The 17,522-nt window shown below is 41.8% G+C and overlaps 1 protein-coding gene across 1 annotated transcript in view; it reads right to left on the bottom strand.

Annotated features, from left to right (window-relative positions):
* Window positions 1-7,492: 7,492 nt before the first annotated feature.
* The window catches only part of SLC27A2 (solute carrier family 27 member 2), a 48,683-nt gene continuing 38,653 nt past the window's right edge, over window positions 7,493-17,522 (bottom strand). The window contains exons 7-10 of the mRNA XM_043920953.1: window positions 16,885-17,083; window positions 15,092-15,189; window positions 8,919-9,049; window positions 7,493-7,968 (exon numbers count right to left, since the gene is read on the bottom strand). Of these exons, the coding sequence (XP_043776888.1) occupies window positions 7,792-7,968; window positions 8,919-9,049; window positions 15,092-15,189; window positions 16,885-17,083 (605 nt within the window). The 3' untranslated portion in view covers window positions 7,493-7,791. The remainder of the gene's footprint in view (window positions 7,969-8,918; window positions 9,050-15,091; window positions 15,190-16,884; window positions 17,084-17,522) is intronic.

Here is a 17,522-nt window from a genome sequence, read left to right as displayed (position 1 = left end):
TAGATTGTTTCTATTTCTTGGCTATTGTAAATAGTGCTGCTGTGAACATTGAGTTGTATGTATCTTTTTGAATTATAGTTTTATCCAAAGATATGCCTGGGAGTGGGATTGCTGGGTCATATGGCAACTCTAGTTTTTTGAGGAACCTCCATACTGCTTTTTATGCACCAATTTACATTACCATCAACATGTAGGAGTGTTCCTTTTTCTCCATACCCTCTCCAGCAGTTATTGTTTGTGGACTTTTTAATGATGCCATTTTGACCAGTGTGGGTGGTAGCTTACTGTAGTTTTGATTTGCATTTCTCTAATAATTAGTGATGTTGAGCATCTTTTCATGTACCTGTTGGCTGGCTGTATGTCTTCTTTGGAGAAATGTCTATATAGGTTGGGTTGTTTGTTTTTCGTTATTGAGTTGTATCAGCTGTCTGTATATTTTGGAAATTGAGCTCTTGTCAGTCGCATTATTTGCAAATATTTTCTCCTAGTTTGTATGTTGTCATTTTTTTGTTTATGGTTTCTTTTTCTGACCACTAAAATATTGATTTATTAACCAGGGCATGTGCTGGAGCCTAAATGAATGTACTTACAGATTTTTAGTATGCTAAAGATCTGACTTTAATGTAAGAACAAGTTTGGAGAAGCCCTTGGTAGGAAAAATGCAGACAGTTTGAGCCAGACACTGTGACTTACAGTTTATAAATGAGGAAATAGAGATGCTAGGTCACACAACTTATAAATGGGCAAGCCCAGGCCTCCTTATCTTCATGCTATTCCCACCAGACCATACTGTTCAAGGTTGTCCTTGATCAGAATCTGACTATCCATCAGACCTCTCTAATTCTTCATTACAGAAAAATGTTCCCTCTCTAGGTTTGGAACTTGTGCATTTTCGTTTTTTTTTTCTGGACCCTGTAGTCAAATAAAAGTTTTGTTCCCAAGCAGCTTACCCATGGTGAGTTCTTTCCATTTCAGATGGTATTTTGTAGGGAGTAGTTCTGAAATTGGTTATATTAACACTGTTAAAGATAAAGTGGCTGCTAATTAAAATGGTAAGGATACATTTTTTTCTTTTATTTTGGCTGCTGGGTCTTTGTTGTGTGCAAGAGCTTCTCTCTAGTTGCCATGCGCAGACTTAATTGCCCTGTGGCATGTGGGTGGGATCTAGTTCCCTGACCAGGGATGGAACCTGGATCCTCTGCTTTGGAAGGCGGATTTTTAACCACTGGACCACCAGGGAAGTCCTGGTAAGAACAGATTTTCAATCAGTAATAACTATTTGTTATAGAAAAATGAGTTCAGTGTGAACGAGGCTTAACTATACTTGTACAGAGGTCACTGGACACTTTAGAGGGAGGACGCCTGCAGGGGCTCAGTAGGGTTAGGGAAGTGAAAAATTACCAAAAACAGGAGAGGGGTTTGGTCCATGGAAAGCCCACCTGGGTTTGCTAACTGGTGCTTATCGAAGTGAGGCCCCTACCCTTCCACAGAGGTTGGGAGATAGGGACCCTATCTTCAAGTGTTGGCTGGAATAAGTGGTAAATACTTCGGCAGCCTTGGGTTTCTCAGGCAGGCACTTTAACGGGGTGTAGGATCATCCGAGGGGTGTGGCCTTGAATTCTTAGAAACTCTGCTGCTATTTTGTTCAAGTCTTTATAAGCCAAGGTTGTGGCCCAGTTGAGAAGAGGACTTGGAGGAGCCTAGGTAGAGTTTTGGTCAGGGTAAGAATCTTTGTCAAGAGTTTATACTTGCGTATTACCCTTGTTCTCAATTGGTGGTCCCTGAACTTTGCCCATACTGGAATCACCTGGGAGTCTTTTTTTTTTTTTTTGATTTTTCTCAGCTCATTTTATTGAACAACTGAGTGTATAAAAACCACATAGAGCACATTACTAGAAAAAGTATTTTATTTTTCAAATACATAATGGATTCTTTACCCTCTTTTATCTTTTTATTAAGACTAAATACATAAAAATAATTTCATCTTTTCTCAAATTAATGACAATGGTGTAATTGTGATTATCTTTTAGCAACCAAAGTCTATTTCCAGAGGTTTGAACTTGATAGGAGAAAAACACTGCATCAAGTCCATTGTACCTGATTTGATGCTGAGGTTGAACTAGTGAAATGGTTTGCTCCAGGATCCAGAGGCTATTGTAAGCTTGAAAGCAAAGTGAAACGCTTAGGTTGACCTTGGCTGCTTAAGGATCCTCTGGATGGGGGTGAGGGGTGCCCGGTTCTGTTTTGCACAGGACGGCTCGTCCTCAGGCCAAGCTGGAATCTCTGGGAACAGTGTGTGTATGTGTGTGTTGCTCAATCGTGCATGCGTGTGTGTGTGTGTGTGTGTGTGTGTTGTTCAATTGTGCCTGACTCTTCACAATCTCACGGACTGTAGCCCACCAGGCTCCTCTGTCCATGGGATTCTCTGGGCAAGAATACTGGAGTGGGTTGCCATTTCCTTCTCCACCTGGGAGTCTTTAAAAAAAAAAAAGTACTGATACCTGGTGCTCATTCCCAGAAATCTTGATCTAACTGGTATCAGATGGGCCCAAGGCTTTGGATTTTTTAACAGTTCTCCAGTGATTCTAAAAAGCAGCAGTGTTCTAGAGTCGCTTGCTGTTCCAAGAGGGGCATGTGCACCAGAAGCACTGGCATCCCCATGTACTTCTTGTGCAACTTGAAGCTTGAGAAGCCCTGCTCCAAGCCAGTGGTTGAGCCTGCTGCAGAGTCACCAGCAGGGCTTGTTAAAATGTAGATGGCTGGGCCTCTCCCCAGTGGTTCTGATTCAGTAGGTCTGAGGGGCCTGATAATTTGCATGTCTGACAAGTTCTCAGCTGATACTGATGCTGCTGATCTGGGAATACGTTCTGGTCTATAAAGAGCTGGTCTCTTCTGCAGGTGCTGGGTGGGAGCTTAATGATGCTAATGAGCTGCCTATATATCACCTCCCCAGGCTTTTGTTGTTGTTGTTTTTTTTTAATTAAACAAAGAGGTTTGACTAGATACGCTCTAGGATTGCTTTCGGTTTTGCTGTAGCAAATAATACGTGTATCTAGTAAATAGACACTGTCAACATGAATTTTCAAGAACAATTGAAGGCTAAAGATGATGAGTGCTGCTTTATGCTGGACCTTCCCTGTACTTTGAGTCACTCCAAATATAAGATCTGAGCTTCAGTTAATGAAAGATAATCCACACTCGAAGAACTGAATTACACTAAGCACACATGATGTGTAATTCAGGAGGCTTTTTTTTTCTGTGTCAGTGGTTCTCAAAATGCAGCCCCTGATCAAAAAGCAGCATCAGCATCACTTGGGAATTTGTTAGAACTGCAAATTCCAGTTCCAGTTTCAACTCTGGAGAATGGGTCCCAGCAGTCTGTTTCTTTTTAAAAATATATATTTATATATCTATTATTGGCAGGGATGGGTCTTCCTTGCTATGCAGGCTTTCTCTAGTTGTGGCGAGTGGGGATACTCTAGTTGCGGTGCATTGGCTCCTCATTGCAGTGGCTTCTCTTGTTGCAGAGCACGGGTTCTAGGCGTGCGGACTTCAGTAGTTGCTGCATGTGGGCTAAAAGTAGTTGCGGCTTGCGGGCTCCAGAGCACAGGCTCAATAGTTCTGGCACACAGGCTTAGTTGTCCCACAGCATGTGGGATCTTTCTGGACCAGGGATCAAAGTGGTGTTCCCTGCATTGCAAGGCGGATTATTAATCACTGGACCACCAGGGAAGTCCCAGTCTGTGTCCTACCAAAACTTTTTGGTGAAGGTGATTCTCAGTGTTCAAGTTTGAGACTCACTGCTGTACCTGAACTAGAAGACTCAGATCATCTATTTAGCTCATCCTCTCTGCCTCCAACACACCTCCCCACTCCCTATATATATATATATTTATATAAAAGCTTGCATGTGGAACCAGATATTTATCAGGGTTGCCTGATTAAAAAAAACAAATAATTATTGCCTTCCATGTATAAGGCACTAGATATATAATGATGAACAAAATAGATGAACTCTCTACTCTCATGGAGCTTACAGCTTCATAGATGTATGACATCTGTGCAAAAGGAAATTGACCATCATAGTTGAATGCACCATCAGCTGTATATCCACATGACAACATGGTACTCTGTGCACTCTGGGGAGAAGGTACCCATGCTGACTAGAAAACCTGTGTCGGCCAGGCATCCAACTTCCCCCTGCACGGGGCTGCAGTGATCCTGACTGACATCTTTCCTCTTAGCTGTCTCTTTACAGTCTTCATGCAGACCCACCAACTGTAATGACAAAATAATTATTTTCAAAAAGTTAAAACACTTGGAGAAGACTCTGGCCTTCCTTCTAGGGGTCTTCCCAGTCAGCTTTCCTTGAAGGTCTGACCTGACTTCTTAAACAGCAGCTTGGAAAACTCTATCACACTGTGCCGAGCTTATCTGTTGGTCCTTAGCAGGGACCCACTAAATGCTTGTGGAGCTGGTGTACAAATGAGTAACACGTGTAACAGATCATCGCTTAGGGAGGGTCACTGTGTTTTTATACTGATTCTTCTTAGTTTCCATTTCAGATGCTGACATTCACTAGTTTTACCCCCAAATTATTTTGGTGCCTGTAGCAGCCTATCTGTGCACTCATTATATGTCTCCAACCAGTGCACTTGAAATCAGAGACCTGTTGAATGATTTACATGGGTGGTGGTGGTTGTTACTATTTAGTCCCTCAATCCGACTCTGCAGCCCCATGGACTAGCCTACCAGGTGCCTCTGTCCATGGGATTTTCCAGGCAAGAAAACTGAACTTGGTTGCCATTTCCTCCTCCAGGGGATCTTCCTGACCCAGAGATTGAACCCGGGTCTCCTGCATTGGCAGGCAGATTCTTTTCCCACTGAGCCACCAGGGAAGCATTTACATGGGTATCAGTGTATTAAAAAAATATCCATTTGTGCTTTCAAATCAAGAAGGTGATTTATACGGACAATTCTACGTACACAATTTTTGACCCTTTTAAAAGAGAAAAATCAGTCTTTAAAATTGATTACTTGTCACAGGATGGGTTGCTTAATTTTGTTTACACAAATGCAAACCCAGGTATTGAGGGTATTGTGGTGGTGCCTCTGTTCATCCCAACAGAGCTGTGGTTCCTGACTTGAATCTCAGAGGTTTGGGGAAGTGGGAGACTGAGGAGGTCATCTGAGTTTCTTGGGAAGTCTTAAGATGTGGGTCAAAGGTGGTCAGGCCCCAGCAGGTTTTGGTTCCTGGAACTCTAATGGCCGTGGTGTAAGTGCTGACCTCTCACCTGAAAAAAGGTCCCATGTGAGGCAGAATGACAGGACTGCTTTAACATAATCACTACTTACAACATAAGTCACTTTAACAAGATTCCAAATAACACAATTGCACAATGTTATATTGTCAAAAGCTTGGCGATCTCCCATCACCTGGGTTAAAATTTTCACAAGGAGATCAATAAAGCAAAGGTAGAGGTACCTAGTATTTTGCAAAAATTCCCACAAGCCACCATCATTCTACATTATTGGCAAAATTCACATAGATGCAGTGGCATACGGAGTTTTCCTTAGGCCATCCCCAAGTACCTGGGCTGTATAGCCCCACGACAATAATCAGCTGACTGAAGCTGTGCCGTGGCTGTCCCCAAGTTTTCCATGTTCATTTGTGACCTCTCTCCTCATTCACATTACCAAAACAAATCCTGAAGACACTTGAGTTTGCAACCCTTGCTATAGCTGAAAAGTTTGCTGAACACCTTTTTAGGTATAGAACTCTGATACTCTAGATTTAAGCCTCTTCTGAGACTAAAGGTGGCTTTATCACTTGGTGAATAATTCTGTAGACAGTGGCCAGGATGCTCTTGGAGAATAGGGTTGACCTTCCAGTAGATCTGGACTTCCATTGGGTTGTTCACTGGGGACCTGCCCCCTCACCTCCCACCTCCTTATCCTCCTTTACTTAAAATACCATTAGCATTATAAGTAGGATACCTGTGAAAAATGACCAATTAGGCTGTCAGTTTCAGGGTTTGCATTTATTTTTCAGTCTTGTATTCTTTCTTTTAAGATTTTTTTTTTATTAGAGGATAATGACTTTACAATATTGTGATGGTTTCTGCCATACATCAACATGAAACAGCCATAGGTATACATATGTTCCCTCTCTCCTGAACCCCCTCCCATCTCCTACCCCATCCCACCCCTCTAGGTTGTCACAGAGCACCAATTTTGGCTTCCCTGCGTCATATAGCAAACTGCCACGGACTATCTCTTTTATTTCTGGCAATGTATGTATTTCAATGCTATTTTCTCAAATCATCCCATCCTCTCCTTCCCACATTATATCCAGACGTCTGTTCTTTATGTCCTTATCTCCTTTACTGCCCTTCAAGTAGGATCATCAGTATACCATCTTTCTTGATTCCATATATATGTGTTAATATACGATATTTGTCTTTCTCATTCTGACTTACTTCACTCTGCATAATAGGCTCTGGGTTCATATATCTCATTAAAATTGACTCAAATGTATTCTTTATAGCTGAGTAATATTCCATTTTGTATATGTACCACAACTTCCTTATCCATCCATCTATTGATGGACATCCAGGTTGCTTCCATGTCCTAGCTGTTGTAAATAGTGCTGCAATGAACACTGGGGTACATGTGTCTTTTTCAATTATGGTTTCCTCAGGGTGTATGCCCAGTAGTGGGATTGCTGGGCCGTGTGGTAGTTTTATTCCTTTTTTTAAAGGAATCTCCATATTGTTCTCCATAGTGGCTGTATCAATTTATATCAGTTTATCAGTGCAAGAAGATTCCCTTTTCTCCACATTCTCTCCAGCATTTGTTGTTTGTAGACTTTTTGATGACAGCCATTCTGACCAGTGTGAGATGATACCTCATTGTAGTTTTGATTTGCATTTCTCTAGTAATGAGTGATATTAAGCATCTTTTCATGCATTGATAAGCCATCTGTATGGCTCCTTTGGAGAAATGCCTGTTTCGGTCTTCTGCCCACTTTTTGATTGGATTGTTTGTTTTCCCAGTATTGCGCTGCATGAGCTGCTTGTATGTTTTGGAAATTAATCCTTTGTCAGTTGTTTCATTTGCTATTATTTTCTCTCATTTTGAGGGTTGTATTTTCACTTTGTTTATAGTTTCCTTTGCAGTGCAAAAGCTTTTAAGGTTAATTAGATCCCATTTGTTTAATTTTTGTTTTTATTTCCATTACTCTATGAGGTGGGTCATAGAGGATCTTGCTCTTGATTTATGTCAGAGAGTGTTCTGCCTGTGTTTTCCTCTAAGAGTTTTATAGTTTCTGATCTTACAATTAGGTTTTTAATCCATTTTGAGTTTACTTTTGTGTATGGTGTTAGAAGGTGTTCTAATTTCATTCTTTCACATGCAGTTGACCAGTCTTCCCAGCATCACTTGTTGAAGGGTCTGCATTTAGTATCAAGTCAGGAAAAAGTGCCATTTCATATCTTGGTGTTCATCTATTTTATTGTATATTAAAAAAAATAACATCCTCCCTCTAACAATCTTAGTTTGTAATACAAACAGTAGGTGCAAATTGAAAAATAATTATATCTAAAACATTTCACTTACAAAGGTTCAGGTGTAATTTTAAAAAGTCTTCCCTTACTGCTATACATAAAAAAAAAAAAAAAATGCACCGTACAATCTTCAGTCAAATTAAAGTTGGATTATATCAACAGTTGGCTGTACTAGATCCATTCAGTTTCTTTTTGGAAATACATTGAGTTATCCTGCTGGTAATAGTCAGAGTTTCAGAATTTTATCACTAATTGCATTATAAATGTCCTCAGTCATAGGCACATACATTTCTGCTTTGTCATCCAAGAAATACAAGGCATCTTTGATAACTGCAGGGTTAAAGCCTTCTTCCACGAGGGTCACTTTTCGGTGTTTAAAAGTTCCAGTGATCTCAATGGTGTCCTGAAAAACATCAATCATTTGAGAGCTGTGAGGCAGGTTCTGTGTGATACCAGTGTAGCCTGTCTTCAGAACCTCCACTAGGGGGCCCTCTGTGGACGTATTTTTCCTTCCCTTAAAGCTTAAAGATCATTTGTGGGGAGGAAGGGGCTGTGACAGTGGAATATGAAGCAGAAGCATCTCTTGCTTGGCAAGCTTCAGGTATTGCTGGAAAATTCTGATTAATGGTGAAGTGGGGAAAGCAATCATCTACACACAGACAAATCTGCTTTTTCACACTGTTTCTTGTTTCTGCTTCAATAAATAGGTGTTGATTTGAGGATATTTCAACTCTGATGTCTCTCAACGTCTCATTGTAAAGCAAATGTCAGGGCTTCATGAATATCAACAGAGATAATTGTATAACCTTAGCAATATCTGGTAATCTAACACTGCTTGTCTTAAATCCTCAGCTGCAGAATCACAGCGCTCAAGGTCCAAAAGTGAGTTAAACTAAGGGGTTAATGTTTGAGAAAGAAAACAGCCCCTCTATCAGTGATAGCTTAGCTTTGGAGTTCCGACTGGCTAATGATGCCCAATTAAATTTCAGGCTGTAGACAGGTGCAGGACTTCAGTGCGTTTTTTTTTTTTTTAACCATTCTTTAAAACTGGAAACAATAAGAAGGTCAGAGCATTTCTATTTTATGTGTCTGTTATACCGCATCAAACAGACATTGTGAGTTATTTGCTAATGTTCTTGCTGAATAAGCTGTCTGTTGTTTTAAGGAGAAAGGGATTAGGATTTGGTTTCAGCTAGTTTTATCTTCTGGTATTTCTGCTTCCTCACTGAGCTTCCTGAAAAGGGTAGTGAAAATTTGGCTGGCAAGGTTGCCATGGTAAAGAAGAGTTGTTTGCTAAGAGGCAGGGGTCTCTAAGAGAAAGGATAACTGAACTTGATAACAACGGGGTCTCACCTGTATTCTTAGAAACCGCGGCCTTGCATAACTAGGCAGGTAATCGACCACGTGCTTAAATAGTTTCCGTCCATCAAATTCATGGTCTGCCTTTATCTTGATTGAGGCCATGCCAATTCGACCCTCATGACCTAGAGTTAAAGTGAATAAAAATTAGGTGTGTTGTAGCTAGTTTATTTTATGATGCTTTGCTAGGTCAGAAGATAGTGAACTGAGACAACATTATGGCATGGGTTTCTTTTGGATAGCTGGAATTTGTATATCAAAATATATTTTGAAGTTAAATTCTGAAGTAAATTAATGATAACAAAACAAGCTATACATTGATTGAATCTTTAGTATATGCCAGGCCCTTTACGAAGTGTGTTTTCGTATCTATTTATTTTTTGACATGTACACACTGCTATACTTATTATTTTTGGCTGTGTTGGGTTTTCCTTGCTGCACGTGGGCTTTCTCTAGTTGCGGTGCATGGGCTGCTCATTGCAATGGCTTCTCTTGCTGTGGAGCGCAGGCTTTAGGCATGCGGGCTTCAGCAGTTATGGTGCGAGGGCTCAGTTGTTGTAGCCCATGGGCTCAGCTACTCCACAGCCTGTGGAATCTTCCCGGACCAGGGGTTGAATCCATGTCCCCTGCTTTGGCAGGCAGATTCTTACCCACTGCACCACCAGGGAAGTCCACGAAATGTGTTTTATGTACTATCTCATTTAACCTCATGACAACCTTATGAAGGGGTACAAATGTTATCTCCATTTTACAGGTGAAGAAACTGAGGCTTAGTGACATTAAAAGACTTGTTCAGTGGATGAACCTAGAGCCTGTTATACAGAGTGACGTAAGACAGAAAGAGAAAGATAAAAAAAAAAAAAGGAAAGAGAAAGATAAATATCATATCCTAACACATATATATGGAATCTAGAAAAAAAATACTGAAGAATTTATTTACAGGGCAGAAGTGGAGAACCAGACGTACAGAATAGACTTATGGACATGGGGAGAGGGGACGAAAGGGTGAGATGTATGGAGAGAGTACCATGGAAACTTACATTACCATATGTAAAATAGGCAGCCAACGGGAATTTGCTGTGTGGCTCAGGAAACTCAACCAGGGGCTCTGTATCAGCCTCGAGGGGTGGGGTGGGGAGGGAGGCGGGAGGGAGGTTCAAAAGGGAGGGGATGTATGTATATACCTATGGTTGATTCATGTTGAGGTTTGACAGAAAACAGCAAAATTCTGTAAAGCAGTTATCCTTCAAGTAAAAAAATAAATAAATTGAAAACAAAAAAGACTTGTTCAAGTTTCTGCAGCAAATACTAGACAGGGCCAGAAATGGAACTGGGTTAGACTGCCTCCAGATCCTATGTTTATTGCTATCATCCTTCTTGGCGGCCTAGATGTAAACTACCGTATGGACAATAGGTTGAACTAGTGGCTAAAGGAAACTTTTTGAACTCTGATGAAAAACTCTTGTTCCCCTGTCAGGGATAACTGGGCTCAGGTTGTTCTTTAGTTAGCAGGTCAGATTTATTGTGCTTCCAGGTACAAATGTCACCTCTGAGACTTAGTTATTTAATTGTGGTTCCTAACAGCTTTGCCTCTGCATTTCAGAGAGGCTGATGGATGGGAAGGTGAAGGCAGATCGAGGGTGAGCAGTGTCACCGCTACCCTACCTTGCTGCCATCTAGTCCTGAGAGGTTGAACACTCCGCAGAGAAAACAGATCCTGTAAGGTTGGGCCGTTAAGTGGAGAGGCATTCAGAACAATTACCATTGTTTTCTTGTGAGGACAGTGGTAATTACTTATAAATACATCTTCTACCTAATCCAGGAGACCCAGAGGGAGTCTGGGTCCACTTTTCTGAACTACTTAACTGTAACCAGAGAAGAGATTAAGACACCCTCCGTCACTTGGGCCCCAGCTTTCGAAATCTCTCCCATGGTGATTGCATGTTTACCTACGACTCTAAAGAAAACAAGAGGAAAGATTACAAGAAAGGAAATGCATCCGCATTTGCTTTGCCTCTTATCTGAAGGAGGAAGGCAGGCCAACGGACCCTCTTTCTTTAGGGGCCCCTGGTAGCTGTGTCAAAGGCACTAGTCTCAGGAATCTTGAATGTCTCCAGTGAGCTCCTTTTAGAATGAAGGCAGAGGCTGATGGAACAGAAATCTTCAGTGTCAGCTGGCACTTTGCTTCTGAGAGGCGAATGGGGCTGATGGATCTCAGGTCTCTGTCCTGATTCCCAGAGGTTGGTTGGGGCTAGTTCAACTCCAGGGGGAAGGCTCCTGTCTGCAGCAATTCTAGCCAGGGGTTCTCTAGAGCTGTACTATCCAACATGGTAGCCACTGGTCACATGTAGCTATTAAAATTAATTAAATAAAATGAAAAAATTCAGTTCCTCAGTTTCACCAGCCACATTTCAAGTGCTCAACAGCCATATGGTAGCAATTGGCTGCCATACTGAGAGTGCAGATATAGAACATTTTCAGAACATTGCAGAAAGTTCTGTTGATAATATAAAGTTCTAGAGAGGAGTTTGGCAGTTCTGGTGTCATCTCTATTTTAGACCCAAACTTGGAAGTTCTCTCCTGGTTCAAAGCTGAGATCTGTGAAAGCCTTGTTCAGTCCTTTGGAACTGAGAATCACCCCAGCGGTGATTCTTATGTCTTTCTCTAGATGGACCTGCCACATTTCAAGGCTGCTGGGATGAAGCACAAGCTGGAATCAAGATTGCGGGGAGAAATATCAATAACCTCAGATATGCAGATGACACCACCCTTATGGCAGAAAGTGAAGAAGAACTAAAGAGCCTCTTGATGAAAGAGAGGAGTGAAAAAGTTGGCTTAAAACTCAACATTCAGAAAACTAAGATCATGTCATCTGGTCCCATCACTTCATGGGAAATAGATGGGGAGACAGTGGAAACAGTGGCTGATTTTATTTTTCTGGGCTCCAAAATCACTGCAGATGGTGATTACAGCCATGAAATTAAAAGACACTTACTCCTTGGAAGGAAAGTTATGACCAACCTAGACAGCATGTTAAAAAGCAGAGACATTACTTTGCCAACAAAGGTCTGTCTAGTCAAGGCTATAGTTTTTCCAGAGGTCATGTATGGATGTGAGAGTTGGACTATAAAGTGGGCTGAGCGCCGAAGAACTGATGCTTTTGAACTGTGGTGTTGGAGAAGACTCCTGAGAGTCCCTTGGACTGCAAGGAGATCCAACCAGTCCATCCTAACGGAGATCAGTCCTGGGTGTTCATTGGAAGGAGTGATGTTAAAGCTGAAACTCCAATACTTTGGCCACCTGATGCACAGAGCTGACTCATTTGAAAAGACCCTGATGCTGGGAAAGATTTAGGGCAGGAGGAGAAGGGGATGACAGAGGATGAGATGGTTGGATGGCATCGCCGACTCGATGGACATGAGTTTGAGTAAACTGCGGGAGTTGGTGATGGACAGGGAGGCCTGGCGTGCTGCGGTTCATCGGGTCGCAAAGAGTTGGACATGACTGAGCGCCTGAACAGAACTGAGACTCACAGAATCTGAAAACAGGAGAGATGTTAGGATTTGTACCTGATCTTTCACTGCTGTGAGAATTCTCAGAGGATTCCTGGACAACCAGCCTCTTTACACATTGGTGGGACATTGTCTGTCTCAGGAATCAGTGCATTTTGTTGCTGGTCCCTCAGGTTACAGGAGAGTTCTCAGGCTAAAATTTGCTCCCTGGTCATTTCAATCCATCCATTTTCGTTCTGTTCTCCAGAGCAATATGAACACACCTGCTCCTTGTTCTATCTGATGTCTCCCAATCATTTGAAACCCTATTAGTCTCCCCTTCTTTGTTCTATATCAGTGGCTCTGAAACATTACTGGTTGTTAGACCCACTTGGGAATAAAATTTTTAAAAAGACACAAAAGATTGAGTCCCAAATCCCAGAGGTTCTGATTCGTTAGATCCTGGCTTAAAAAGTTTCCCAGATGATTCTGAAGACTGGCTAGATTTTCAGAACCACTAGGCCTCCATGTTCTCAGACTTTAGTGTTTTTTAAAAATTGTGGTAAAAAAATGAATAATTATTTTAACCATTTTAAAGTATACAGTTCAGTGGCATTTACAATGTCATGCAATTCTTACCAGTATCTACTTCTAGAAAATATTCATCACCTCAAACCAGACTTGATTGTTTTTAAGAATCACTGGAGGGCTTGTTAAAACACAGCTTCCTGGGGCCTAGCCCAGAGATTCTGATTCAGTAGGTCTGGGGTGGGCATTTTTAATGAGAAATAGCACATTTTTAACAAGCTTCTAGGCAATGATGCTGTTGATGGTCCAGGGACCCCACTGTCAGCCAAAAAAAAAATATGCACAATGTAAGTGGTGGTTTAGTTGCTCAGTCATGTCTGACTCTTGAAACCCCATGGACTGTAGCCTTCCAGGCTCCTCTGTCCATGGAATTCTTCAAGCAAGAATACTGGAGTGGGTTGCCATTTCCTTCTCCAAGAATTGAACCCAGGGATTGAACCCAGATCTCCTGCATTGCAGGTGGATTGGTTGTGAGTTAAGTTTTATTGGAGGGCAAAATGAGGACTATAGCCTGGAAGATAGCATTTCAAATGGCTCTGAGAAACTGCTCCAAAGAGGTAGCAGGGAAGATCAGTATATACGAGATTTTAGTGAATGGGGAGTACATGCAATCAAGCACATATTTTTTTTGACAGGTTACTGCTAGTCATGAGGAGCAGATGTCACCATGAAGAATTTTAGTGCTTTTCTATGATAAAGGAGATGCATGAATTGGGTTCATAAAATCATCTGAAAATATCTATCTGAAGACTGGCTCCACCAGCTTTTCCCAAAGCACAGATTGCCTAATTCCTGATCTCTATCCTGAACTCCAGCTATAGAAGCTCATAATGTGATCCTTGTAGAGGCAGATGGCAAGTGCCAATTTATAGGTGACACCACTTTGAAGAACATGGATTAGGCCTTTCATTCTATTTCCCATATTCTCTTACCTTGTCATACTCATTCTTTTATATTGTTACTTTAAAAAAAATCCAGCATTTAGAAGTGCATGCAACATTTTGGGTGGGGTCTGTGAGAACATGGTGTGATAGCTGACAACCAGGATATGGGCCCAGCCTGAAGTTCAACATGAGAAGTTGGACTTGAGTCAGACTCTAACCCAAGATGTGGCTACAGTTCCTATCATATCACTGTCACAGAGTTGGAGAGGAACAGGCAAGAGGAAGCCTCAAATAGTCTTTAATAAACAAAAGGACAGCACGATGTCATGTGAAACCATCATAATTCAAGAAAAAGGGACTTTGGGATTTCCATTCTGAATATAGATGAGAATCCCAAGTACTGAATTCTAGGAAACACCATTACCCCTAGTACCTTATATCTGGATAGTGATTTGGAGGGTTTAATCCTCTTGACATCTATAATTATAATGATTTCATGACAACCCTCATGTACATATCTGATAAACATATATTTAGTATTTATGTAATTAAAATGAATTTGTTCTCTTGGCAATCTTAACTGCAGGGTTGGTATTATCCCTAATTTAGTGGCTTGCCTGAAGTCAAACAGCCAGCAGGTGTTGGAGTCAGGACCCAAATCAGACCCCACACTCCCCTCTCTCTCAGCAGAGGGTGATCAGCAGACAGAAGCTTGGTGACAACACTTTGTGTGACGCTTATCAAACTCAGTGGGGCAAGCGGGGATCAGGAACTTGCTCTAAGAGTCTGGAAAAACTCAGCCCCTTCTTGGCTCTTTTCCTGTAGCAACTGCACTTGCCTGTTATTTGTGCCTTCCAGTTCAGAGGCCAAGACACCATTTCTAAACTCTCAAGTGTGACACATCTTTTCTCAAGGCATGCCAAATGCTGCATGGACCCTTCATCTCTGGGAGATCTGTCTTGCTGGAGAGCCTCAGAACAGCTTGGGGGCTGAACCACAGAGGAAGGCCAGGTTCAGAGGGACTCACGTGGCTGGTTTAGAATGCACACAAACCAGGCATGAGCCCCTTACTCCCAGGAGCTGGCAAAGAGTTGCTTGCTTTTCCAGCTGGCAGGAAAAAGTGATGACAAACTTTCCCTGGGGTTAAAATTATGTTCAGTTAGTGCAGGAGTTTTGGCTTTGATTTATAATGTATTGTGCATACCTGGCACAGACACACCATAAACATTCACTTCTTCGACGAAATCAACCAGTCCTACTGTGTCAGCGACTTCAGTGGTGGCCACATTTTCCCCTTTCCACCTGGAAGAAAAGGCAAGGTTAGCAGAGGTCATTGGTGGTCTGTGGTCCAGGTGGTCTGTGACAGGTGTTTTCTCCAGGTCTCTGTGGGGTGGCTGCATTTGTCTTCCTCCCCTTGGTCCTCAAACTCTCCAACTTAACTCATGGGAGAGGCATCCTGCTTGAGGCATGAAAGACAAAGGCCTAGACCTAAATAATAAAATGTGGAATTTTAACCTCCCAATGTGAAATGTGGTTCACTGAATGATGTTCTAATGTTAAAATACAGGTTTGGCCTAAGAAAGGCACTAGGAATAAAAAAACAAATCTCAGTGACTTTTTGCTGTGTTTAGGTCTCTCCCTCTCCTCATTCACTAACTTTGTTATTTAATTCAGTTAGCAAATTTCTATTAAATAGAATTTCATACTTGTATTTCAGGGTCTTATGTCTATGAAAATGCTTTTAGTAAGAAAGAAAATATCATACTTTATTTGTAGGGAGAATAAAATGTTGAATTTTAGTTAAATTTTGACTTACATTTAAAATTCTTTAGATCTCCCAAAAGTATCTTTTTAGTAACATGAAGGCAGCATAAACTAATGATTTAGATCCAGAGTCAAGGGATGTTAGAGATGGAAGGAACCCTAAGGATCATTGGGACCTTCATTTCATGGGTGAAGGGACTGAGGTGGAGAAAGGTTATCTGCCTTGATAATACATCTGCTCACAGGCAAAGGAAGCCTGGGGGCTGAGTTCTCATTCATATCCATGCTCTTTCTACTAGACAACTCCCATCTCTTCCTTATTCATTCATGCAAAAAGTAATCACTGTGTTAGGTGCTGGGGTCGGGGGTGAACAAGCAGACACAGAGTCTGGCCTCAGGGAGCTTATACAATAAGGAAGCTGGGTTAAACAAAGTGTCCTGAGGCTGGAGGACAGTGCTGTTGCTGAGAATTAATTTCATGGTCTATTACAATGATTTTCAATGTCCATTGTGCTGACGTGGGGGTTCTGTGGGAAACCATTTGGTTGGGGATGGAAAGTGAGAGGGAGAGGCCCAGGTGGGGCTCAGAACCCTCGCCTCCTCTTCAACTAGATCATCTTCACATTAATTTGCATTTGATTTTATCTGAAGAAAAGCCTTATGATAGAAAACAGGGTGAACATCTCTGGCTGACCCGAGTGACTGGTAATAACTGACGATAAATGAGAGGAATTGAAGAGACTGTCATTGAGGTGCCCCAAATCAAGCACTAGCTATTTTCTCTCCTAGTCTCATCTGGTTGCTCAACCAAGTTCACTGCACATTGCAGAGTGACACCCAATGTATTTTGTTCCATGTTTTCTGGGAATGTGTGTGTGTGCTAAGTTGTTTCAGTTGCGTCTGACTGTTGGGAGGCCCTGTGGACTGTAGCCCGCCAGGCTCCTCTGTCCATGGGATTCTCCAGCCAAGAATACTGGAGTGGGTTGCCATGCTCTCCTCCAGGGGATCTTCCCCACCCCAGTGATTGAACCTGTGTCTCCTGCATTGCAGGCAGATTCTTTACTGCTAAGCCACCAGGGAAGACCTTTCTGGGAATACAGGAGGTTGAACTGACATGACAAAGAGATAGAAGGAAACGGAACACCACAACCAAAACGGAACATGACTCTAATTTAGGAGTAGGCCAAATTGTACATGTGTTTGTTTTGGGTTCAATAATTCAGAGAAACCAACCGGAATGTGTCTCCAACTCTGTCGTGGAAGTAGATAAAATTTTCGTGGTCGATCATTAAGAGATCTCCACTGTTGAAATACAGGTCTCCTTTCTTAAAGACATCTCTCAGTTTTTTCTTCTCTGTCTGACTCTTTCCTCCGGCATAGCCATTAAATGGTGTGAACTGTGTGATTTTGCAAACCAGGAGTCCAGGTTCACCTAAGACAGAAGGAAGTACATAGCTATTTTATGTGCTGCTGCTGCTGCTAAGTCACTTCAGTCATGTCCGACTCTTAGCGACCCCATGGACTGCAGCCTACCAGGCTCCTCTGTCCATGGGATTCTCCAGGCAAGAATACTGGAGTGCGGTGCCATTGCCTCTCCGATTTTATGTGCTAGCAGTAGGCAAATTTTATTATTAACCTGCCTTTCAAACAGATGGCATACAACCCACTGGTAACAAGTTGACTGCAGAAAGTATCATTTTACATGCACATGTATGTGTATTTCCATGTACATCATACACAGACATATATACACCATGTACACACACACAGAGTACATATTCTCTATGGTCACACATTTGTAATTCTTTTAATACTAATATTTTACTGAATAATGATTTATACGCATAATTTGACAAATGTTTGGTAGTTTA

This window comes from Cervus elaphus, chromosome 12 (assembly GCF_910594005.1).
Source record: "Cervus elaphus chromosome 12, mCerEla1.1, whole genome shotgun sequence".
NCBI lineage: Eukaryota > Metazoa > Chordata > Mammalia > Artiodactyla > Cervidae > Cervus > Cervus elaphus.
The sequence above is the reverse complement of the archived record's forward strand: the minus strand, read 5'-3'. Positions and strand labels throughout refer to the sequence as shown.